At 37.3% G+C, this 26700-nt stretch overlaps 1 protein-coding gene across 2 annotated transcripts in view; it reads left to right on the forward strand.

Annotated features, from left to right (window-relative positions):
• Window positions 1-10487: 10487 nt before the first annotated feature.
• The window catches only part of AGL (amylo-alpha-1, 6-glucosidase, 4-alpha-glucanotransferase), an 83185-nt gene continuing 66972 nt past the window's right edge, over window positions 10488-26700 (forward strand). Inside the window, exons 1-4 of one of the 2 annotated variants that reach the window (XM_011226927.3) lie at window positions 10488-10839; window positions 11400-11549; window positions 25094-25304; window positions 25799-25965. In XM_011226927.3, the coding sequence (XP_011225229.1) occupies window positions 11468-11549; window positions 25094-25304; window positions 25799-25965 (460 nt within the window). In that variant the 5' untranslated portion in view covers window positions 10488-10839; window positions 11400-11467. Of the gene's footprint in view, window positions 10840-11046; window positions 11324-11399; window positions 11550-25093; window positions 25305-25798; window positions 25966-26700 lie in introns of those variants that run through there. The other variant, XM_019801294.2, reaches the window with a different exon arrangement.

Consider the following 26700-nt stretch of genomic DNA (forward strand, 5'->3'; position numbering starts at 1 on the left):
GATAGAGATATGCAAACATTTTCTCCCATTCTGAGGGCTGCATTTTCACTCTGTTGATTGCATCCTTTCTGCACAAGAGTTTTTAATTTTCATGAAGTCCAATATGCTTATTTTTTCTTTTATTGTCCGTGCCTTTTATGTCATATCCGGGAAATCATTTCCAAATCCAGTATCGTGACTCTTGCCCTATGTTTTCTTCTAAGAGTTTTATAGTTCTATAGTTTATAACCCTATAAACTAGGTTTATAGATTATATATACACGTTTTTATAGTTCTTTAGTTTTGCATGTTAAGTCTTTGATCTATTTTGAATTAATTAAAGGTATCAATATGCCTTTCTCATTTGCCTTTGCAACAGATCAGACTTTCTCCCATTAGGCCTAAGACACCCATCTGCCTCAGCAGTAGACTTGGATTGTTAAAGAATTAATGAAAAGAAAGAGACAAGCTAATATTAAACACCTGACATTCAAAACATGATTTTGCAGCAAGACTATAGGCATTTTTGATAGAGAAAAATTCTCTAAGTTCTTTTTTAAAGATTTATTTATCAGAGACAGAGAGAGAGCACAAGCAGTGGGAGCGATCGGGGTCATGATCTGAATGGAAGGCAGATGCTTAACCAACTACTTCACCCACTGAGTCACCGAGGATCCCTCTAAGTTCTTTTCACTCTCATTTAACATAAAGGCAGGGACTAATGAACTAGCTCCTGGTAGGAAAAAAGGGAAACCCATTCCTTCTGGGTTTGAGTAATTATGAAAATGAGACCATCTAAAGAGAAAGGGAGGTGAGAGAAACAGTTTGATGTGTCCTAGTGGGAACAAGTCAGAGAGGTTCAGGGCATTATTAGAAAATAAACTCCAGATGGTCAAGGATTCATATCTGCTTTGTTCATTACTGTACCTCCAGTGCCTAGAACAGTGCTTAGCACACAGTAGGTACGGCACTGGCCAAATTCATAAAGGACTTTTTCTTCAGCTCTGTTTTGAACTCTGGTTGAAGAGTGCTGTGTTAGGCAAAAAAAAAAAAAAAAAAAATTAGGGCAGAGGTCCAAAAAGGGGAGCCCCAGCATGATTAGGAGGGTAAAGCAAGGATATCAGTTACAGACAGGACCTAGTTTTCATCCCCACGTACTACATGGATCCACCATGGCAGTGGTGAGGTGGCTCCAGCAATGAATGTCTTGTGCCTTGGCCCAGGCTGAGAACACATCAGATACTCAAGAGGGGTCTGAAGTGAAAGTAGGACATCAAGGAAGTCTGAGACAGCAGGGAGAGATTCTAGGCTCTGACCAAGCAAAGAGAGAATGACCAGGAAGTTATCGGCTATAGACATCAGTAGCTTATGTCAACAGGATAACCAGGAACAGGACTATACAGATGTACTTTCAGTAACATCAGCCCCTGCACAATGCCCAGTTCAAGGTCACAGAGTTCAACTCCTCCAATGCAATGATTTCATGTGAGACCCTGTTCTGTGTGCCAGACACAATTTAGAAGTAGGGAAAGGAAGGGGGATGGAAACAATAAAACAATTATTTCATAGAGATAGGGTAAAAGAGATTATTTAAATAATTGTATCAGAATTAGTTTTAAAATAGACTAGACTAAAATTTAATTTTTTTGTTTTCCCGTGCCTATCTAGCAGTTGAGGAGCAGTGAAGGCGATCAGAGCAGTTTTTAAGAATAAAATATATATGGAAACAACCCAAGTGTCCATCAGTGGATGAATGGATAAAGAAGATATAGTATGTATTAGGGCTGGGGTGAGGGAACTGGGTAGATGTTATTTAAGGTTACAAACATAATAACCAGTAGGTAAATAAGTCCTGGAGATCTAATGCACAGCATAGTGGCTATAGACAACAATACTGTATTATAAACCTCTAAGAGACTAGGTCTTGCTAAGAGACTAGGTCTTAAAAGTTTTCATCCCAAAAAAGAAATAATTATGTGATGTGGCAGAGTGTTAGAGAACTCTACAGTGGTAATCATATTTGCAATATATAGATGTATCAAAGCAACACATCGTACACCTTGAACTTAACACAGTGGCATATGTCAATTATATATCAATTAAATATTTTTTTTATAAAAGGAAAGCCTAAGAAAATGTCACAGCCAAAAGCAATCTAAGGAGACATGACAACTAAAAGTAATGTGGTATCCTGATGGAACCCAGAACAGAAAAAGGATAGTAGGTAAAAACTGTGGGAATCTGAATAAACTATGGACTATAATACTGCGTCAATACCAGTTCACTAATTGTAACAAATGCATCATACTATTGTAAGATGTCAACAATAGGGGAACCTGGGCTTGAAGATCTCTCTGTACTCTCTTTGCAACTATTTTATTAACTCTAAAACTATTCTAAAAGAGAGGGCTTATTTAAATTATCTTAAAAGAAGAAAGTATAGTTTTCTTAATATATCTAAGAAGTGTAAATAATTTTACAACTCTGCCATCCAGAGACAGAAAACACAATCCCTGCCTCAAAAACTCTAGTGAGAAAGGGAGAAAAGACAGCCATCATTTAACATGATAGGACATATCATACAACAGAGGACAAGAAGGAGGCCAACCTAACCCAGACCCATGGCGGGCAGGGCAAGGTGGAAAAGATTTCCTGAGGGAGCTGTCCTGAGATGACTGATATTAGATTAGCCAGAATATTCCTAAAAGAAAACAAACTTGCTATTGACACAGCCATATACAAAGTCAGCAACATCCAAATTCAATTTATAAAATCTTTATTGATTTCCAGGCCATGGGGATAACATCAGTGCCCTCAGATTTAGAGCTTACTAAACACAATCACTGAGAATGCAGTTGAAATCACATTCTTCCACTTGACCGCTATGTGACCTTAAACAAGTTACTGAAGCTTGGGCACTCAGTTTTCATATCTTTTTTTTTTTTTTTAAGATTTTATTTATTAATTTGACAGAAACAGCCAGCGAGAGAGGGAACACAAGCAGGGGGAGTGGGAGAGGAAGAAGCAGGCTCCCAGCGGAGGAGCCTGATGTGGGGCTTGATCCCAGAACGCGAGGATCACGCCCTGAGCCGAAGGCAGACGCTTAAGGACTGTGCCACCCAGGCGCCCCTCAGTTTTCATACCTTTAAATTAGGGGTAATAATGTTGTTTTGGGAATTGAGTTGGCACATGTAATGGTCTTAGAACAGTGCCTGGCACCTCTTAGATGCTCATTAAATAGTAACTGTTATTAACTATTTATAGGGTATATGTTAATTTTTGAAATGTTTCAGACATTTTATTTTTGCATATCCTTGAAAAATAAATTACAGTTTAGGAATTGGAGCACAAAAGACTTAAGGGACTTGCATAATGCCTGAAGAAGAATGCTTTTCCCTAATTCTATTTTTTTGAAGAAAGAGCTTCCCTAAACAAACCTCTGGCTTCTCTTTGCTCTCATTATGGGGAGGGGGAATGATTTACCTGGTTGGTAAATGTGGGAAAAATAACTGGTGAGCTTGGCTCACCTCTGCCCTTCTTTCTGGAGAGTAAATATGCAGTGAGCATGATTTCCCCAGTCCATCCGTGATGGGGACGGTAAGTTGGCTGGTTCTGGAGTTTAGTTGTAGCAAGCTTGTTTGGCTGACAGATCTATAACTAGTCTCCAACTGGACTTTTTAAATTTTTTTGGCAAGTTTGTTTGCTTCATCACCCCCAAGCTTTCTGACAGAAAACTAAGGTTCTTGTGAAACATCTCTCAGTGTGGTCAAGCACACTAAACAACCAGTTCCATTATTTTTCTTTCTTTTTCTCTTTTTTTTTCTTTAAGTAATCTCTACACCACACATGGGGCTCAAACTCAAAATCCCGGGATCAAGGGTTACACTGAGCCAGCCAGGTGCCCCCCCACCCATTTTTTTTCTTGGAGACATTCCTCCTGAGCCTTCCATCCTCCTGCTCCAAACTGTATTACTTTGAAAACAATTAAAATAAAAAATAAAGTACCATGCAAATTGTAGCAGACACTACTTACTCATTCTCTCTTTCCTTAATAACAAAACCTGGGTTTGGACTCGTCTCATTGCTGCCTAGATACAGGTGACCAAGTTTTGGTGAATGAGATAGAAGCAGACATGCTGTCTGGTATTTCCAGGAATACTTAAAGGGAGGAGGTGCATCTTTCTTTTCCTCTTCCTCAATCATGTTGCTCAAACTTGAATATGATAGCTGGAGCTTTGGCAGCCTTCTCATACTGTGATAATGTCCACATAATAAGAGGGAGGAAGCTGTGAGCTGGAGAGAGCCTGGCTTCCTGATGACTTTACAGAGCTGCCACACCAGCTTTGAATTGCTCACTTCTAAACTTTTATGTGAGAAACAAATTTATCTGTTTAAGCCACTGTTGCTTTGGGTTTTGTTTTGGTTTTTTTCTGTCGTATGCAGCTGAAGTAGTCCTTACAAATACAGAAAATCAGCTCAAGCCCTCCTTCTCTCACCCTTTCTCCCCAACCATTCTGCCAACTCCAAACCTTTCTACAGGGAAACTCTGGAGTCAGGGTTTCAACAGGAAGTTAAATTTATTTGCAAGGGTAAAATGATTTAGCTTTAAATTTGGGGCCAAAAAACATTTTAAAAGACCTGTCTTTAGAAAAAAGAAAATATCACCACTAAAAAACCCTCTCAGAGTTTCCTCCTATCATGGTTTCCAAGCATTTCATTCACTGTTTTTGGTTAATTTGTTATATCAATGCTTAGGACTTTTTTTTTTTAAAGACTTATTTATTTGAGAGACAGAGCGCACTCGAGGGAGGGGCAGAGGGAGAGGGAGAAGTAGACCCCCCCCCCCAGCTGAGCACGGAGCCCCACACTAGCTCTATCCCAGGACCGTAGGATCATGACCTGAGCCAAAGGCAGACACTTAACCAACTGAGCCATGCAGGCATCTCTGATGCTTAGGGCTTTTTAAATGACTTTTCCTATGCAAGCTCTAAGAGCCAAAGGTTTGACTTGTATTCTTTTGTTTTTTAATAAAATACAAATATCAAGACTCAGTTGTGACTCAGTCGATTAAGTGTCTACCTTCAGCTCAGGTCACAATCCTGGGGTCCTGGGATTGAGTCCCTCATCAGGCTCCTTGCTCAGTGGAGAGATTGCTTCTCCCTCTGCCTGCCCCTCCCCCTGCTTGTGCTCTCTCTCTCTCTCTCTCTCTGACAAATAAAATCTTAAAAAAAAAAAAAAAAGAGTTGTATGTAATCACTTTAAAAAAAACTAAATAAAATACAACTATCTTGGGGCGCCTGGGTGGCACAGCGGTTAAAGCGTCTGCCTTCGGCTCAGGGCGTGATCCCGGCGTTATGGGATCGAGCCCCACATCAGGCTCCTGTGCTATGAGCCTGCTTCTTCCTCTCCCACTCCCCCTGCTTGTGTTCCCTCTCTCACTGGCTGTCTCTATCTCTGTCAAATAAATAAATAAAATCTTTAAAAAAAAATACAACTATCTTTATCTCTATATATGTGCATCTCAATAATTTTTCTAACAAATATTAATTGTACAGCAACTAAACCTTACTTCATTCTTAATGTCCTTCCTGTTTTCTATAATTTAGGCTAAAACCTTGGGCTCTGACTTCACTCTATGAATCCACTTTTATGCTCCCTCTTCACTGAGTAAGATACCTTTTGATTATGTCTTTTGATTCCCATGCTCTGGGAGCCTCTTCTTCATCTGCTTTGTCTAACTGCCATCCCTCATCAAGCAAAGACAACTAGTCATCAGCCCTTCTCTTTTTAGGCTATCATTTATTAAAAGCCTGATTTTTGATAAACGCTTTCATTATTTCATATAATCTTCGTAAAACCGTCCAAGTGAAGTATTATTCTCTCCATTTTACAGATGAGTCAACTGTAATTCAGAGCGATAAAAACTAATCCCTGGTTTGTTTCCAAAGTCCGTTTTCTTTATATTGTACCATTCCCTTTTCAAAAAATCTCTCTCTGGTTTCCATATCTCTATGTCATTATATCAGGTCCTTGTACGTGTCTTACGTCAACTCTATTTCCTTTCTTATCTTCCTATCTTCTCTTCGCTGGCTAAATCTGGATATTTCAAAAAAGTTCAGAATAAATTGTTCAATTTAGAAGAGATTTTTGGAAACACAACTGCAAATTTTACAAAATAAAATTATTAATAATGTCAGTATATTATCACTACAAAATAATATACACCAGCAAATGCTGATGGATATAAAAAACCAAATGAGGCAGACTTGTCCCCTTCAGACCAGAGTATCACAGAACTGGGACTGAACTATACATAATACCCCAAATAACTCCTCTCCTTTCCAAAAACAGACACACACATACACAGACCTTAAGAAACACTGTAGTGTTTTCTGACAGTTCGACCACAGCCCTTCTCCCACTCCCCAAATACATTAATATCAATGTTTTAGAAAACACTAGAGTCACTGCCAAATAGCTGAGATCATCCATCAGATGTTCCTCAAGGAGATTCTTCTCCTGACAACTCCAGCATGAGATTATTGTGTATATATAGATCACTGTTATACACAGAACAGGCTCATGACAAATGTTTGCCAAAATGAAGCAGCACATGGCACCACTGTAGCCCTAGACTGCTACATTCACTGGCATTCCAAGAATGTCACAAATAGCACACTAGTGTGACTTTTCTTTTTTAAAAAGGGCACTATGTGGCTTGTAAATGTAATCTTGGAGACATATCACATTGAATCATTATGTTCTCATTACTTAACAATCCTCACTTTCTTTCACAATATGAAATCTCCAAAATTAAGATCCTTTGGATTGACAAACCTTTTAAAATTCAAGCATTTGTGTAAGAATAATTCCCCACTAAAGGAATTCATTTTGTCAGTCTGTTTTACTCCTTATTTCTAGCTGAAATATTGGGCACTAACACGACAGTTTTGCTGGCAGAAGGACAGCAGGAAAGTCTAATTCTGGAGCCCTATGGAAGAGTGATGAACAGGAGAGCAGTGCGATGAGAGGGTCATAGGACAGACTGAAAGTGGAAGGGGGTATGGGTAGGAGAGCCTGAAGACAAACATGAATGCGAACTGTGTTTCACATCGGTTAGAGTCCCACGCTAATAGTTGTACTTCACAGTACTGACTACATCTCAGGCACAGTTCTAAGTCTTCATTTAATTAATAGTAGCTTCCATTTTTATCCTTATTTTACAGCTGCAAAAACCAAAGCATAAAAAAGGTTGAGTATCTTCCAAAGCTTCACAACTAGTCAGTGGCAGAGCTGGGATTAAAACCCAGGTGCATTTCATAATCATGAATTATTATGCTTTCATACAGCATACACTCTCGAGCAGTAGCTTTCAAACATGTTTTTTTTTTTTTAAAGATTTTATTTATTTACTTGACAGAGATAGAGACAGCCAGCGAGAGAGGGAACACAAGCAGGGGGAGTGGGAGAGGAAGAAGCAGGCTCATAGCACAGGAGCCTGATGTGGGGCTTGATCCCATAACGCCGGGATCACGCCCTGAGCCGAAGGCAGATGCTTAACCGCTGTGCCACCCAGGCGCCCCTCAAACATGTTTTTGACCATGACCCCCAGGACGAATACATGACCCAGTACAACAAAACATAATAGAAACAGAAGTTTTTGAAATAATCGTGTTACCAGGTGCAGTGCATTCAGATCTGTCTTACTTTATTTTAAAGATTGTTGGTTGCACTAATAAATTACTTTTACAACCCCCAATGGGTTATGACTTACAATTTGAAAAACACTACTGTAGAGACCAGGGCTACAAGTGATCATTCAATATCTCTACCTGGATGTTTGACAGTCATGTCAAAAAAATCAATAGTTATCTTCACTTGGTTACTGACAGTCTACAACCAAACTCCTGAATTTCATCCTCCAATTCTGCTCCTTCCCTTTTCTTCCTCTTTCATTAAATGGCAGCTTCTTCTGCACTATCCATATGGTAGCCACTGGCCACAAAACTATGGGGTGCTTGAAATGTATCTATTGTAATTGAGACATGCTAGAAGTGTAAAATACACACCAAATTTTGAAGACTCAGTAGGAAAGAAGAACCCAAAAAATCTCGTCAATAACATTTTATATTGATTGCGTGTTTAAACAATGTTTAAGACATACTGAGTTAAATCAAATATATTATTAAAATTAATTTCACCTGTTTCTTTTTACTTTTTTGATGTGTCTACTTGAAAGATTTTTTTAACTATATGGCACATTATATTTCTTTTCTATTTTTTTTTCATTGTATTTCTATTGGACAGTGTATCCTCTGGTTGCTCAGTATATCTTCTGCTTAAGGCTAAAAACCTTAGAATCATCCATGACTCCTTTCTCTTCATCAGTATAAGCTCTACTTTCAAAATAGACCCAAAATTCAACAACTTCTCATCACCTTTACTGCTATACCTTCTTTTCTTTCTCTCTCTCTCTCTCTCTCACACACACACACCACTATCTCTTGGTTAACTGAAATAACTTCTTTTTTTTTTTTTTTAATTTTATTTATTTATTCATTCAACAGAGATAGAGACAGCCAGTGAGAGAGAGAACACAAACAGGGGGAGTGGGAGAGGAAGAAGCAGGCTCATAGCGGAAGAGCCTGATGTGGGGCTCGATCCCATAACGCCGGGATCACGCCCTGAGCCGAAGGCAGACGCTTAACCGCTGTGCCACCCAGGCGCCCCTAACTGAAATAACTTAACTGGTCTTGCTTCCTTCCTCACCACACCCTCCAGTTAACTGTTCTCTATACAGTTGCAGAGTAATCCTTTTAAAAGGTCTATCAGATTACGTCACTCCTCTGTTCAAAATCCTCCAATGTCTCTTGCCCAGATTAAAAGCCCAAATCCTTGCAATAGCCTACAAAACCTTGTAAGATTTGGCTGCCAACCCCACCCCATTATCTGTTCTAATTTCTCATCACTCTCTTCACTCAGTTATGGTGGCCTCCTTTAATCCACCAAATATGCTCCTACCTCATGGCCTTTGCAGTTCTGTAATCCTCTACCCTGGATATTCTCCTTCCTCTTACTCTCATTGGGATCAAATGTCAATTTACCACAAGTCCTTTACTGACTACTGTATTTACAATGGCAAACCTCCCTCTCCTGACTCTTTCACACTCCCACTTCTCTTTTTCTTACAACCATTTATTATCTTCTATAATTTATTTATTTAATTTGTTTATCTGTCTCCCACAAATGCAATGTAGGAGTTCCATGTGGGCAGTGAATTTGTTTCACTTCCATGCCTGGCAAATCCTAGGTGCTCAATAAATACTAGTTGAATGAATAAGTGAACAACAGTTTCTCCAACTGTTTTGGACCACTTGAAACTAGCCATTCTCAGAAATCTACTGAAACGAATATTTCAGGATCTTTAGTTTTCGACCCATTATTTTTATTTTTATTTTTTTCTCTTTTTTTAAGTGTTTCGTCTTTTTTTTTTTTTTTAAGATTTTTATTTATTTATTTATTTGACATAGAGACAGCCAGGGAGAGAGGGAACACAAGCAGGGGAAGTGGGAGAGGAAGAAGCAGGCTCCCAGCGGAGGAGCCCGATGTGGGGCTCGATCCTAGAACGCTGGGACCACGCCCTGAGCCGAAGGCAGACGCGAAACGACTGCGCTACCCAGGCGCCCCTCAACCCATTATTTTTAGACCTACAGTATTTTCACAATAAGGAAAGCAAGATTTTTCTCCACACTCCAAACCTTTTGTCTGTTTTCTCACGATTCTTAGGTGTCCTGAGAAGGCTCTAGAAGAAGGGTTTTCTTTTCCCCAGGCATTAAATCTCCGTAGGCATCTGAACCACATCCTAAATTTCTGGCCTAAAATACGGGCAGCAACAGCCACTATAGATCCTTAATCCCATACAACCTTCAGGTCTATGCAGTGTACATCAGATACAACCAGACGTTGTACAAGTGGTATTTGCACCCTCAATTGTTTGTAAACTGGCCACACTTCACCTACCTAGTAGTTCCGTGTCTGCGTTCAAGATGTGCCTTGTGTTAGACACATGAAGGATGGAATGTCAGAGCCTGTAGCCAAGCCCTCATTTTAGACATGGGGAAATCAAGATTCAGAGAATTGGGGCCAAGCAAACTTAGGCCATGTAAAAAAAAAAAAAATAGAGATAGATATTCTAAAATTTTTAAAAATCAAAACAAAGACACAAAACACATCGTGGTAGAAGCAGCACTAGAAGCCAGGTAGGTCTCTTGCTTCCCACCATTCAGTCGTTCCACAAACGACCCTGTTGTGCAGCTCAACTTAGCGGTGGCCTTCTACCACAGCATTTTAAAGTTCAACCGTGAGTGAGCTCGTGAACTGGTAAAGGATGCGCACACCCCGGACCTCGCACCTCCCTAGCGGAGAGAAGAAAAGAAGCTCGCTGCCTGGGCCGCGACCGCCTCCCGGACCCCGGCCGGGCTGACCACAGTCTCGCGAGACTAGCGGTCGCGGCGAGCGGGTGCGGAGCCTCCCGGAAGTGGGCGAGGGGACCTGACAGCTCCCACCCGGGTGTGTGCACTCGAGACCCGGTGGGGTCGAGGGTCTCCTCAGGGACCGGCTCGAGGCGGAGTCACGGAGAAGCTCTCTGCCATTCACACAGCGGCCGCGGCCCCGTCCCCGCTGCCGCCGCCCCGCCCTTTGCCCTTCACGGCGCCCGGCCCTCCTTGTCAGGGGCTGCTTTTTGCGCCTGGGCAGCCTGCCTTTCCCCTTTTGCTTTCCTTCACGTCTCCTCCCCCGACTCCAACACCAGAGTCGCGGGTCCTGCAGTGTCCCAGAAGCCGCACGTATAACTTGCTCAGTGTAAGTGCTAGGAATGCCGCTGGCCTCTCTGGGAAACGCGTTCTTTCTATCTATAGCTCTGTCTGTACATCCTACGTCTGCTGCAGCTATTCTAGGGGCAACAACTGCTTCCCTCTGTTCTCATCTCCCCATTGGTGGCTTCCAACCCGAATTTGGGAATGGGGAGCTCTCCCACCTGTTATCTTTGAGCAGGCTAATCTCTTGTAAGCAGAAGTGCCATTTGTAGTCTTCAACGCCTTTTGGCTTGGGACCGGGAATTTTCCCCCCAACCCAAATCCAGGCTTTCCAAAACGTATTGCTTTTCCCTGAGAATAATTTAGTTTTTGTTTGTTTGTTTTAATTGTAAGAATCTATAATACAATAGTTTTGCTTCGGTCCTATTGTGCTCGAAGGGAGGAAACAACTATTAATTTGCCTTCTCAGGTCTTATTTATAAGATTCATTCTTTCTCTTTGCTCTGCTAGGGTTAAAACGTTTGGAACATGTAAGTGCGGCTGTCAGCCTTAAAGAATTTAAGATAATAGTTATTTTCTTTATCTTAATTCCTTTTTGTTTCATAGGGCTAACTCATTCGATTTCGGAGTTCTTTTCATTCTTCTGAAAGATTTCAAGTTTTCTAGAAGCCAAAATGGGACACAGTAAACAGATTAGAATTTTAATTCTGAACGAAATGGAAAAGCTGGAAAAGACCCTCTTCAGACTTGAACAAGGTCAGTAGCAAGTTGTTTAGTTAGTTCTGTGTCTTTTAAATTTTTTTATGTTTAAAATTTTTAATTTATTGCCATATTAACTTTTTTGAAACTTTAAGATAGATACAATTTCCAAGGACCTTTCTAAACTTGATCAGTGCAAGGATGGTGCTGTATTCTAAAAATATCACTAATGAAAGTTAATTTTAGTTATAAAGTTGAAAATATGTTGTATCTGTCATGTTAGAACAAAGATAAAATAGGTTACTTTTTTTCCATGGTAGCTTCCACATAAGACAAAAGTTGCATATAGGATCAGGCATTGACCATGTTATTTCTAATAACAATTATTATAAAAACTTGGTAAATTATTTCATATGCAATTATACTTGGGTGTATGTATAGTTTTGCTTTTTTTTTCTTTCCAGTTTTGCTGTTTTATAGCCCTCATTCTTTTCCTTTACTGGAACTTTGATTTAGTAAAATGGATCACAGCAAAAAGGAAACTATTATTTATGTTTTTCAAAAGCCTCTCAAATATGGAGAAGAAAAAGGCTGAAAATATTTTTTGCCAAATAAAAAGTGAAAAAACTGATCAGGTTATGTTGAAATATATTTGAGCTTTTTTTTTTTAAGACTTTATGATTTTTTAACATTGAAAAACATTCCGCTTCCATTTATGTTAATATAACTTGTAAAGTAGAAGTTTAATGTATGAAATATAAAATGCAACCCCTTTTAATAATATAACAGATAGATGCTGATAGTAAACATTGAAGGATTTTTCCCCCCCAGTATCTTGAATTAAATTTTTGAAAAAAAAAATTCAACCATCAAATGTGTTACCTCCAAGCCAAATCACCTTCTTCCAACTTTGGCATTTAAGATCACTGAGTACTCCATTTTTGGCTTTCCTGACTCTGCACTTTCCTGGTTTTTATTTTTTTCCTACCCTCTTGAGTACTCTTGTCAACTTGGTGGTGTCTCTTGCTGAGCTCTGTTCCTTCCACATTTTAATTAATTGTATCTATCTGCAAGAAATCCTTTCTTTTTCTCTTCTGCTGCCCTCAACGAGTTATACGTTTCTCGTAGCCTCATTGTTGCTTCTATGCTGATGACTCTTTTTGGAAGAAGAACCTTGACTTTTGCTTGCTTCTTGAAAGCCAGGAATATAATGGCAAGTGTAAAAAACTAGAATCTTCTTGGCTCTGCTGCTAACAACTTGTTTGATTTTGGGAAAGTCACATGAATTATAACATTAATTTATTTGTGAAATGAAGATGTTAATTTCTGCTCTTCTACCTTCCTGAATTTTGAAGCTCAAAATTAATAATATATGGTTTTAAAGTCCTAAATGGGTATAAGGCATTGATAGATCACTATACCTATCTATTTTCCCCCTGGATTCTTGGCTTCATTCTATAGAATAGACTCAGGATAGCTCCACTTGGAGATGCTTAAATCTAACATACCCAAAACCATCTCCTCCCCATTCTCAAACCTTTATTTCCCATCCCATTTATTTTAGTTATATCTCCATTTTCCTAGTTTAGGACCTTTGAAACTTTGTACTCTCCTTTGACAATTTCTTCTCTTTAACTGCAGTCTCTTTAAGCCCTATAATTTCTTTCCAAATGTTTCTGTTTGCCTGTCTCTCTCTTTCATATGCCTGAATATGGATACCAGAATAATCTTCTTGGGACGCCTGGGTGGCATAGTCGGTTAAGTTGGTCATGATTCCAGGGTCCTGGGATTGAGTCCCGCGTTGGGCTCCTTGTTCAGCGGGGAGCCTGCTTCTCCCTCTGCCTGCCCTTCCCCTGCTTGTGCATGCTCTCTCTCTCTCTCTCTCTCTCTCTCACTGATCAATAAATAAATAAATAAAAAAAAGAAGAAGAATCTTCTTATGCCATCTCTTCCCTTTTCATTAATTGGTATTTATATATAAAGTCAAATTTAAATGCCTCTGGCTGGCTTCCAAGACATTCTGTAGTGTAATCCGCCTTCCCTAGCCAAGGTTGTTACCTCATTGCCCCCGATTACTAGTGTCCTACATCTTTACAGTTCTCCTGTTAACTCCCTCCCGCTGGCTTTTCTCATAGCTCTCCTGACACCTTCACCCTTGTCAGATTCCTCTATATCTATTAAATCCCTTTCCTATCATTCCGTGGGTTGCCTACCTCTCAACTTTCAGCTAGAATTCCACCTCTTCCATGAGGTCTTTCCTTAATTTTTTTGTTATCTCCTTTCTTTGATTTCCAGTCACACAACAGGCACAGAACAATTAAATCCTGAACAATGTAGCAGTTTCTAAAAGCTTATTGGTCTTATAGTGTCCAACTAGAGTTTAAGATCTGTGAGAATAGGGAAAGTATTATAAGCCTAGTACAATGTACAACAGTGAATAAATCGTTACTGATTGATTACCAAAACATCAGTTAAAGCTAGCAAAAAGTATTAATTTGGACAAGCTATTTGAAGAAGGGACTATGAAGGGCTTATAAAATATGAATGATGTGGTTCAGTCTATAACTCTAGTTAAAACCATTAAATTTAACCAAACGATATAAATGGGAACATGTCAATTTTTTGTGTGCAGTAATGAGGTGATCATATTGTTATAGAAGATAATTATAATGTGAAAGATGAAGGGACATTGGAAACAAGAAATCATCAAGAAGGCTATTTTGAAAACATGTCTGGTTAAAAATAAGGGTTTAACTACATCAGAGTCAGAAAAAAGGGAGGGGCGCCTGGGTGGCACAGCGGTTGGACGTCTGCCTTCGGCTCAGGGCGTGATCCCGGCATTCTGGGATCGAGCCCCACATCGGGCTCCACTGCTGGGAGCCTGCTTCGTCCTCTCCCACTCCCCCTGCTTGTGTTCCCTCTCTCGCTGGCTGTCTCTATCTCTGTTGAATAAATAAATCAAATCTTAAAAAAAAAATCTTTTAAAAAAAAGAAAAAAGGGAATAGAGTATGAGACATTTTAAAATTCATAGGACTTGGCGACCAATTAGGTGTGAAGAAAAACTCTGGCAGTTTTTGGTTCTTTCATATTTAATTGGACACCACGTCCTTCTTCATTTTTCTTTTCTTTTCACTTTTCCCTAAGAAAGGATTCCTCCTCATTTTCAAGGCTAATATCTCTATAGATTCTTCTAATTCAGCAAGTACAAAATCAAATAATTATTTGTTCTAGCCAAATCATAGCCTTCTCCTATATTTCCTGTTTCATTCAGTTGCAGAATAATGCAAAATTAGTTTTCCCCAAACCTGGAGTTGTTCTATTTTTATATTGGTTGGTCAAATTTCAACTTACACTTAAAAAAAAAAAACTTATCAAGGTTTCTTAATTAGGATCCAGAGCTTATATAAATTTAGTGGAGGGAACAGGATGGAAAAATTTAGTTTATATTAATAGTTTAATCACTCACTTTACTAGTTACCTACAGGAGGGAGTAGCTAATCTGAGTTAAGTATTCCTAGTGTTCTATGAGGAATAAGATAGCCACACCATGTAGTGCTATGACCTAAGCTAATTTTAGTGAACTGAGTGAGTAATTATGGAATCTGACATGCTCTATGTAGTCTAGTTTTTCATTTACTGTATATAAAAATTTTAGTTTCAGGGAGTTTTATTAGAGGTCTACAGAGTGGCTATGTACCTTTAGGGGTAGGCACTGATCTATCTATTGGAATATAGGAAAAAAGTACAGGATTTTTCCTTTCTTTTCCCTTTTTTTCTTTCATCTGTTTTTGTTTTTAAAAAATAATTTAATTTGGGGGTGCCTGGCTGGCTCAGTCAGAGCATGCGGCTCTTGATCTCAGGGTCATGAGTTCGAGCCCCACGGTGGGTATAGAGATCACTAAAAAATAAATAAATAAATAAATAAATAAATAAATAAATAAAATTTTTAAAAAGATTTTTAAAAAAGCAGTTACATTTTAGTGATGCATAAATTGACATTGATGCTTTCAGTTTGTGTGTCAGATGAGTTATAAACAAAAAAGACATATTCTGAGAAAAGAGTGGAGGTTGTAGGTCTGGAAAGGATTGACAGTAACACCACATCTGGTTTTCTTGCAGTATGTTGCCACGGGTTACATTTTAAGCTGATCCAGGTTAATTACATATTCAAGATATGCTATCTTAAACAGTAGAGTCTATACAATACTTTGTAAAAAAAAAAAAAAAAGGAAAAATAACCAAAAATGTCTCTTTTACCTCAAGAGGTTGTCAAACTCAAAGATGAGTTAAAAAGTGTTTGATATTTGCTGTGTGAGATTTGTCCTTTTCAGGAATGACATGTAGCTTCCAGTAGTACAGTACTTAGAAAATACTTGCTGAAAAAAAAAAATTTTTCTTTTTTTTTTTTTTAAAGATTTTATTTATTTATTTGACAGAGAGACAGCCAGCGAGAGGGAACACGGGGGTGGGGGGGGGAGAAGCAGGCTCCCAGCAGAGCAGGGAGCCTGATGTGGGGCTCGATCCCAGGACCCTGGGATCATGCCCTGAGCCAAAGGCAGACGTTCAACGACTGAGCCACCCAGGTGCCCCAAAAATTTCTGAAAAAATGAACACAATTTAACTGTGAGGTAAACCTGAGTGAGAAAGTTAACTGCTTTTTGATGAAAATTAATAGTATAGAGCAGAGTTGAGCACATTTTTCCTGTAAAGGTTCAGATAGCAAATATTTCAGCTTTCAGGCCATATACTTTCATTGCAGCTACTCAGCTTTGCCTTTGTATCATGAAAGCAACCACAAACAACACATAACTGAATGGGTGTGGCTGTGTTCCAGTAAAACTTTATTTACAGAAACAAATAGTAGGCTGGATATAGTTTGCTGACCTTTGCTATAGCAAGAACATTTTGAATATGTACTTTAATAACACTTAAACATGTGATTTTAGCCATATAGTGAATATCTGCCCTCTTTAAAAAGTTGATAACAAAATTTTCTAATCTGTTTAAAATCTTCCAAATAAAGGATTTCAGTTGGTTTTCAAATGATCTGTTTAATATATAAATATGGAATGTCTTATTAGCTTATAAAAACAATTGATGATGGCAGGAAAATATATCTTCACTAGCACATTTCAACAAAAATCTTTACATAACTGGTGAATGGGATTGAAAAGTTAATGTCAGAGGTGAGTAAACATAGCCACAAAGAGCTTCTTCCATTTGAATTTGGGTATTTTTGTGTGGTGTTTTTTCAAGTCTGAGGCCACTAAACCAAATATCAATAAACAGAAGTTGGAATTTTTAAATTACTTTTTCATAAAATATTAAACCAAGACTTAAAATTAATGAAATTTATTTAATCACATTGCTGTCACTGACAGATATTATCAATATTAAATTTTAGTGAGAGCTAAAAGATTTTTTCCATCCATTAATAAATAAAATTAGTTATTTAAAATATTGTTTATTTTATTTACATCTTATCCCACCTTTACATTTTATAATTTATATAATTTATTAAATCATTATACATGTGTAGTCTATAAATAAATAAATATTCATATTTAGAGAATTCTTATCAGTTTTTCCTGAGGGTATACCCCTGATCCAAATACTGTTTTGATATTTTGGATGAGTTTTAACCTTTGTACTACAAGTTCTCTGAATCCTTGTGTAATGATAAAAACAATATTTGCATAAACCGAACAGGAGACAGGTTGTTTAAATATGCTCAGACAGCTAATCTCTGATGTTTGTACCTGTTCAAAATGATACCACTTCTTCTGTAATAAATTTAATCATTATTGTAAAGATGTAGATATTTATGATTCTCATAGTCACTGATTATTACAACTTTGTGTTTTAATTCTTTGGGCAATTATTTCTCAAGCTATCTCTTCATAATTGTACCTCTAACTTTAAAATGATATTACCCCAATTATAAAATTAGACAAGTGCGTAAAAAGCCTTTTTTTCTGTGCTCTTTATTTCAAAACAAAATTGGGTTTATACTATCCAAGCAAGTTGAAACCTGCTGATGGTCTAATGGTGTGTGAATTACACCTCCTGGCTTACTGCCACATTTCAGCCATGCTTTTTTCCAGGAAGGATTTCAAAAGATCTATATAGATGCATAAAATGAACAAAATGGAATAAAAGTAGCCATGTTATTAAATATCTTTAGATAACATGACTTAAAATGGCTTATAATATTCTAGCTTGGATAATACCGTAATTCGTACCATAATTTATTTAATCATTCCCAATCATTAGATATTTAGTTTGTTGTCAGTTTATTTAATTCTAATAAATGAAGCTGTTATGAATATACTCTGTATTTACATCATTGATTAATTCCCCAGAAAATATACGTGTATATGAAATTATTGGGTCAAACATAAGCCTTATTAACACTTAGTATATTTATGCCAAATTACGTATAGAAAAATTTGTGTATATAGCTACTTGGAAAAGAAATTATAAGTTTCACTGTACAATGTGAGAAGTAGAAGTGAGTCCCTGGATTTTGTAGTTACTTAATAATGCCATTTGGATAATTTGTTTCTTACTTGCTAAAGCCACTTGCTATGAAAAAATTTATATTCATAATTTAGTACAATCCAAGAGTATGGTTAGCAGTACTTATCACTGAATTATAATTTTTTCAAGGAATGCCTAGCACTTCCATTCCTCACATTATTTGCAGTATGCAAAACAGAGTATTTGTATTTCTGTAGGCAAAGGTAGAGGTATTCGATTGGATTGAAAGAGTCCAGCATTCTCTTAATGTCTTTTATTGAAATCTTACCATCTGTTGAACATCATTGGGAGGGATTTACTTCTACCAGATAGCAATTTTAAACATGATTGAAACATCCACATATTCTGCATTTCAGGATTTGCTTTGAATCAAACTGACATTATATATATATAATAGCAGATACTGATATCTCTGATTCATATCCACCACAATAGGATTCATTGTAGCTTCAGCTTGCTTATTTGTAATATCTTTCTCTGACATTGAAAAATCACCTTTATTTTTTAAAGATATTTTCACCAAGTATAGAATTCAAGACTGACAGTTTTAATCTTTAAGTACAGCTGACATTAAACAATGCAGAGGTTAGGGGCACTGACTCCCTCCCCATGCAGCCAAAAATCCAAGCATAACTTTAGATGCCCCCAAAACTTAAATACTAATAGCCTACTGTTGGCCAGAAGCCTTACAGATAACACATATTTTGTATATGTATTATATGCTGTAATCTAACAGTAAGTAAGCTAGAGAAAAGAGAATGTTATTAAGAAAATCCTAAGGAGGGGTGCCTGGATGGCTCAGTCAGTTAAGCATCTGACTTCTGCTGGGGTTATGATCTCTAGGTCCTGGGATTGAGCCCCTCATAGGGCTCCCTGCTCAGTGGGGAGTCTGCTTCTCCCTCCCCCTCTGCCCCTCCCCCTGCTTATTCTCTCTCTCTCCAATAAATAAAATCTTAAAAAAAAAAAAAGAAAATTATGTGGAAAATACATTTATAGTACTATACTGTAAAAAAAAAAAAAAACAATGTGTTAAGTGCACAGAACCTGCACAGTTCAAACATGTATTGTCCAAGAATCAACTGTACCTTTAAAGATACTGGTTCACTGTCTTCTTGCTTTTATTGTTTCCCATGAGAAATCTGTCATCTTTATCACTGTTCCTCTGAACTTACTGTCTCATCTTCCCCCCTCTGACTGCTCATAAGATATTCTCTTTATCACTGGTTTTGAGCAATTTGATTTTGATGTTTCTTGGTGTGATTTCCTTCATGTTTCTTGACTGGGGATTTATTGAACTTCTTTAATCTGTAAATTTGTTTTTATCAAATTTGGGGGGTTTTCTACCCATTATTTCTTTAAATACTTGATCTCCCCACTCTCTTTCCTCTTTTTTTGAGGACTCTACCTGTATATTAGGCCACTTGAATTCTTCCACAGATCACTGATGCTTTTCAATTTTTTAGAATCTTTTTTCTCTCTTTGTTTCGTTTTGCGTATTTCTATTCCCGTGTCTTGAAAGTCACTAATTTTTTTTCTGCCATGTCTCACCATCCATTAATTCCATGTTGTAGATTTTTCATCTCAAATCTTATAGTTTTCATTTATAAAAGTTGTATTTGGATCTTTTGTTCTATTTTGTTTTTTAATATTTTCCATGTCTTGACATAACTTTTTGAACACATGGAATACAGTTATGATAACTAATGTCCTTCCTTATCTGCTAATTCAACATCTGTGTCATTCCTGGGTCAGTTTCCATTAAGTGATTATTTTCCTCGTTAAGGGTTGTGTTTTCTTGCTTCTTTGTTTGTCTTATAATCTTTGTTTGGAAGCCAGAAATTATGAATTTTACCTTGTTGAATACTGGGTATTTTTGGATTCTTATAAATGTTTTTTGTCTTTGTTTTGGAATGGAGTTAAGTTACTTAGAAATATTATAATACTTTTGAGCTTTACTTTTATGATTTATGAAGCTAGTCTAGGCTATGCCCAGTCTAGGGCTCATTATTCTCGACTACTGAAACAAGATCCTCTGAACTTTCTCCCCAGTGCCTCATGAATTATGACTTTTTCCAATCTGGCTGGTGAGAACAAGCCCTATTCCTGGTCTAGACATGCACTGATCATTACTCTGTTGAATACTCAAGGGAGACCTTCTGCAAATCTCTGGAGTTCTGTCTCTGTGCAGCTTTCTCCTCCTAACTGTTCTCATCTCAAACTAGCTGCTTCGGTCTTGACAGATTCTTAGCTCCATCTTAGCTCGGAAAATTAGTTGAGCTCTGCCTGGTTCTCCTCTTTGTGCCTCAATCTGGAAATTCTTCCAAGGTAGTATGAAGGGGCAGTTGTAAGGTTCACATTGCTTATTTTCTGTCTCTTAGGGATCACTGCCCTCTGTTGCCTGATGTCCAGGCCTGAAAACTATCATTTCATTTATTTTGTCTGGTTTTTCCTGATTTCTTTCTTTTAAGTTTCAAGGAAGAGTGTAAATCCAATACCTGTTATTCATTCCATCTTTGCCAGAAGCAGGAGTCTCAGGTCTTTTACATCATCTGCTTCCTCTGTGTGGAATGGCCTACCCCAAATATCTGTGTCATTGATGCTCTCACCTCCTTCTGTTTAGCAGTTTTTTATCGGATGCTGGACATTGTGAATGTTCTGTTGTTGTATTTCTGGATTTTTTTGCCTTCCTTTAAGGAAGTGATGCCTTTTATTTTAGCAGCCATATACATTATCTGTGGGTCAGCTTATTCTTTTGAGGCTATTTTAAACTTTGGCAGGATAGGTTTATAGTAGTTTTTTTTCTAGGGCTTTGTTAGCCCTACTACATAAGACATGACTCTTGAATACAACAGGTGTTCAACAACGTCTCTTCACTCTGGCTGCTTGAAAATTGCAATATCTCCCAGGCCTGAGTGGGCTCTGGGAACTGGTCAATTGATAGTTCCTAGTAGTTATTCTTTGCCCAGCCTCCTGGAGTCAAACCTACCCATGTCAGCTTGGTATTCAGGCAGATTCAAGATGACCCTAGGTAATTTTATAGAGCTCTTTCTTTGCATAACTTTTTTCTGTGCCATACTCTGCCCTGAAAATTGCAGTTTCTTCACCCTCCCCAAACTCTATTCTCTGCCTTCTCAACTCAGACTACTGTTCCTGCTCCCTGTGTCACAGCCCAGAAGGTTTCCCCAGTCTGAAAGCTAGAGTTCATAGGAATCACCCTTTTCTCAGGCATCACAGTCCTTCACCATTTATTTCTGAAAACAGTTGTCTCATATATTTCTTCTAGTTTTTCAGGAGAGGGCAAATCTAATATCAGTTACTCTATTATGGCCAGAAGCAGACATATTCAGAGTGATACATTATACACAGTGACTTAATACACAAGTTAGGTCATGTGACTTCTTTGCTCAAAACTGTTCATTGGCTCCTCATTTCAGTCAACGAAGAAGCCAAAATACTTAGAATGGCCTACAAAATCATGATTGACTTCCCTGTTACCTCTCTTTCCTTATACCCTACTGCTTCTCTCCCAGCTTATTCCAATCCACACATACTGAGCTGCTTGTTATTTCTGGAACCACCAGGCATGCTTTCATCCTAAGTCCACTCTGTTCCCTTTGCTTGGTCTATACTTTCCATAGATGGCCATGAATAGCCATGTGGCTAACTCCTTCACTTCTCTCAAGCTTTTCAACTTCTTAATAACCGTGTATTTAAAATTGCTACCACCTCCCCACCATCTCTTCTTTTCCCCCATTTTCCCCACACTCCTCTGATTTTTCTTTTTTCTCGTAGCATTTATGCCTCCCTGACATACTGTTTTTTTCTTACTTATTTGTCATGTTCATTGTTTAATGGCTGCCTTCCCCCTTTAGAACTCAAGGTCCACAAGGACAGAGATCATTGTCTATTTTGTTTCCTATACATGGTCTACACTCATTACATAATTTTCTATACTTTGTTAGATGTTTAATAAATTGAGCATTAAAAGCATAGATATTAGTATGCTTCTTTCTTTTCAAAAAGTTTTAGAGGTAACCATTTCCAGTTATAAAATAAATAGTCGCAGAGATGAAAAATACAGCATAGGGAATATAGCCAATAATATTATAATAACATTGTATGATGGGTGCACTTACTGTGGTGAGCATTCTGTGATGTGTACAGTTGTTGAATCACTATGTTACACACCTGAAAGTAATATAACATTGTGTGTCAACTATGCTTAATAGTAAAAAAATAAATAAATAAAATAAGTTTTTAAAATTTCCTTAAGCTTGGGACACGTGGGTGACTCAGTCAGTTAAGTGCCTTCAGCTCAGGTCATGATCCCGGGATCCTGGGATCGAGTCCCGTGTCGAACTCCTTGCTCAGTGGGCTGCCTGCTTCTCCCTCTGCCTGTTCTGCCTGCTCTGCCTGCTCTGTCTGCTGCTTCCCCTGCCTATGCTCTCTCTCCGACAAATAAATAAACAAAATCTAAAAAATAAATAAATAAATAAATAAATTTTTAAAAATTTCCTTAAGCTTAAAGGTTAAAATCAGCAAAACTAAATTTTCCTGCCTTCATTGGTTATCACCCTTTAATTGAAATGTTACATTCATGATTAAAATTTATAAGCCTTATATTTCTTTTTTTATTAGGTTTTTTATTTTAATTCCAGTATAGTTAACATGCAGTGTTATATTAATCTCAGGTGTACGTATAGTGATTCAACAATTCTATACATTACTCAGTGATCATCATGATAAGTGTACTCTTACATGCCTTATATTTCTAATAGACTTTACTATAGTCAGAATTTTCACATTCTAATAATTATAGTCAAGATTTAAAATCTGCCCTGAACCAACCACAATTTTATTTCACAGTAAAATTATCACTATAATGTGCTGATGTTTTTTCTTCTCATGGCAAAATACTTGGAACACACTATAGAAGTCTCATATATTTTAATAGAAATAGCCTAACTTAGGTAAAAGTGGGAATGTTTTGGCCCTCAGAATTCAAAGAAAGGTTTAAATATTAAATACTAAAAATCATGAGAAGTAGGGATAGAGGCAGTAGTTTGCTGGAATCACTGTGTTGACTCACAAGAGCTGATTGTGCATATCTCTTCCCAGTTCCATTTTCAGTGATATCATATTGGCAGCTTAAAGTTGACCACAGTAAGATTGTTTCCCCCAGAAAATCAGCAAACGCTGCTGAGTCAAGACTCAGCACTTCCAACCCCCAACCCCAGCCTCACACAGCCACTTGTTAAGTCTTTATTACCACACCTCTGGATTTGAGCAGAATCAAGAACAGGTATCAGGCTCAAATGACTCTGGAGCTCCTGTTAGAACTCTGAAAACTGCTTCTCTAAAGGTTGTCTTCTCTCAGGAAGACTGGCTTTCTCTCTATGGTGAGATGGTTGTTCCTTCATACCTCCCAAGTTTTACATACTATCACAAACTCTGACACCACAGAAAAACTCACTTTTTCTGTTGCTATTTGAAAAATCCTAGCAAAGGTCTTGAAGTACTTAAATGCCCACCTCTGGGCAATCAATTCAGAGGTGGGGGCGGGGGGTTGGAAAGTGCCGAGGGATCATGGGAAATGGGGTAATATAAGAACTTGCACATCCTGGAGGAAATGGAACACGTGTGTACTGTTGGTGGGGATGTAAACTAGTGTAACCACTGCAGAAAACAGTATGGAGATTCCTCAGAAAATAAGAAGTAGAACTACCATATGATCCAGTAATTCTACTGAGTATTTACCCAAAGAATATCAAAACACTAATTTGAAAAGATATATGCACCCATATGTTCATTGTAGCATTATTTACAATAGCCAAATTATGGAAGCAGCCCAAGTGTCCATCAATAGATGAATTGATAAGGAAGATGTGGTATTAACCATAAAAAAGAAAATCTTATCATTTATAACAACATGAATGGATCTAGAGAATAAATCCTAAATGAAGTAAGTCAGTCAGATAAAGACAAATACCATATGATTTCACTCATATGTGGTGGCATTTAAGAAACAAAACAAAAAAGTGACAAACCAAAAAACAGACTTCAACTATAGAGAACAAACTGATGGTTACCAGAGGGGAGGTGGGTGGGGGGATGGGCGAAATAGGTGAAAGGGATTAAGAGTACACTTACCATGATGAACATTGAGTAATGTATAGAGTTATTAAACACTATATTGTACACCTGGAAATAATATAACACTCTATGTTAATTATACTGGAATTAAAATTAAAAGGAAAGATTTCAAGTTCAGTAAGATTTCATTTTGTTTTTTTACTTTAGTGCTATCCTAGTTTTCCAAAAGTACTCTCAATAAACTTGAAGACATGTTATTAAAGAAAAAAGAAAGAATTTGCATATTCCTAAGTAGCCATACAAATAGGTATCAGTTTCCAGGTGGCAGCAGTTCTATGATATAAACAGAGCAGGTAGTTCTATGATGTAAAGTGTTTGTTAAAATATAAAATTCAGCTAAATTAGAATACAAAGTAGTTCCAAAGCCAGCACTATTTATTAAGAGTTATTTTATTTTTTTATAAGATTTTATTTATTTATTTGTCAGAGAGAGAGAGAGCAGCAGCCAGAAAGAGAAGCAGGCTCCCCACTGAGCAAGGAGCCCTATGCAGAACTCAATCCCAGAACCCCGGGATCATGACCTCAGCCAAAGGCAGACACTTAACTGAGCCACACAGGTGTCCCTAGGAGTTATTTTATTTTATTTATTTTTTTTTAAGATTTTATTTATTTATTTGACAGAGAGAGAGACAGCGAGAGAGGGAACATAAGCAGGGGGAGTGGGAGAGGAAGAAGCAGGCTCCTAGCAGAGAAGCCTGATGTGGGGCTCTATCCCAGAACGCCCGGATCATGCCCTGAGCCGAAGGCAGATGCTTAACGACTGAGCCACCCAGGCACCCACCCAGGAGTTATTTTAAACATAGTTGAGAAACCATAGTTAATGTAATACTTTAAATAAAACATCTATTTTTTAATGTGGTAATATAAGTTCCTACAGTGAGTTTATTGAAATGTGCTTTTTGTTTAGGATTTGAACTACAGTTCCGGTTAGGCCCCACTTTACAGGGAAAAGCAGTTACTGTTTATACAAATTACCCATTTCCTGGAGAAGCATTTAATCGAGAAAAATTCCGTTCCCTGGAATGGGAAAATCCAACAGAAAGAGAAGATGATTCTGATAAATACTGTAAAGTTAATCTTCAGCAAGCTGGATCATTTCAGTATTACTTCCTTCAAGGGTAAGTCAGGTGTTCTATATGTGGGAGGGGGGGTTAATTTATTCTATCTAGTTAAATTATCTAGCTTGTAAAAAGTTATTATATAAACCATGGCAGTGCAGTTTTTATAGGAATTTTCGAGATGCAAATAGAATATGGTTCTTTGGTTCCTAGGAAGTAATTGTAAGACTCATTGCAGATTCAAAGTATTTTTTTAAGTAAACACTTGAATATTCTAGTCTTTTCACATAACTTCATTATAAGATGCTATTTGCTTGAGTGCCCTTGTTATTACTGACAGATTTTAGTACACTTATTTTTCCTTAAAGCAACGTTATTAGATGTTATATGTATTATATCATTATGTACAGATTAGAAAAGGATAAAATGAGGCATTTCCATTGAGTTTGATTGCAACTTTGTAAATGATTTTATTTTAAATGGGACAGTTCAACTTCCCATTAGAGAGTCAGACTATCATTAATTGAGAAGTTTTTGTTTTGTTTTCTCCTTAGAAATGAGAAAAGTGGTGGGGGTTACATAGTTGTGGATCCTATTTTACATGTTGGTGCTGATAATCACGTGCTACCCTTGGACTGTGTTACTCTCCAGACATTTTTAGCCAAATGTCTGGGACCCTTTGATGAATGGGAAAGCAGACTTCGGGTTGCAAAAGAATCAGGTAATGTCAGCTATCTTTCTTTTCGTTTTTAAAATAAATGTAATTATCCTCTGTGATACAGATTTCAAAAGCTTTGATTCTCCTTTTAATTTTGTTTCTTTGTATATTTCAAAATATAAATAGAGTCATATAAAGTAGTTAAGGCTTAACCATTTTAACCTACAAAAATAACAAATTATATGGTTCAACTCAGTAAATTAAGGAACTCCAATAATAAAATGAGATCATTATTATCTCTAAGACTTTACTTTGACATATGTAAATTAGTAGTAAACTCTCAAAATGTTTTGGAAAAAATATTATATTGCATATAACTTTAATTCAACATTGAGTAACTGTCTTCCATACAGAAGGTGTGTGCTGCCCTATATCCAAAGGGTATATGCAATGGATAATATTAATTTTCTACTTTCAAGTTGAATATAATATGAAGAAAGAAGTACGTTTACTGATATAATTGAAACAGAACACAAGTATAGCGGAGCACTAAAAGTAGGAGCAAGACATGCTCATATATAAAATATATTTTCTACATATATATATATATATACATCTGACAAATATAAGTTGAACCCCTAATAATAACTAGGCACTGTGTACAATGATTTTTTCAAATACATTATCTCATTTTATCTTATATATGAGGACACTGATAATCTGAAAGATTTAAGTAGACTTGCTTGAAGTCACTTGGGGTACAGCTAGGAGTTAAACCCTAGTCTTTGACTCCTTTTC

The sequence above is a fragment of the Ailuropoda melanoleuca genome, chromosome 2, assembly GCF_002007445.2.
Source record: "Ailuropoda melanoleuca isolate Jingjing chromosome 2, ASM200744v2, whole genome shotgun sequence".
NCBI lineage: Eukaryota > Metazoa > Chordata > Mammalia > Carnivora > Ursidae > Ailuropoda > Ailuropoda melanoleuca.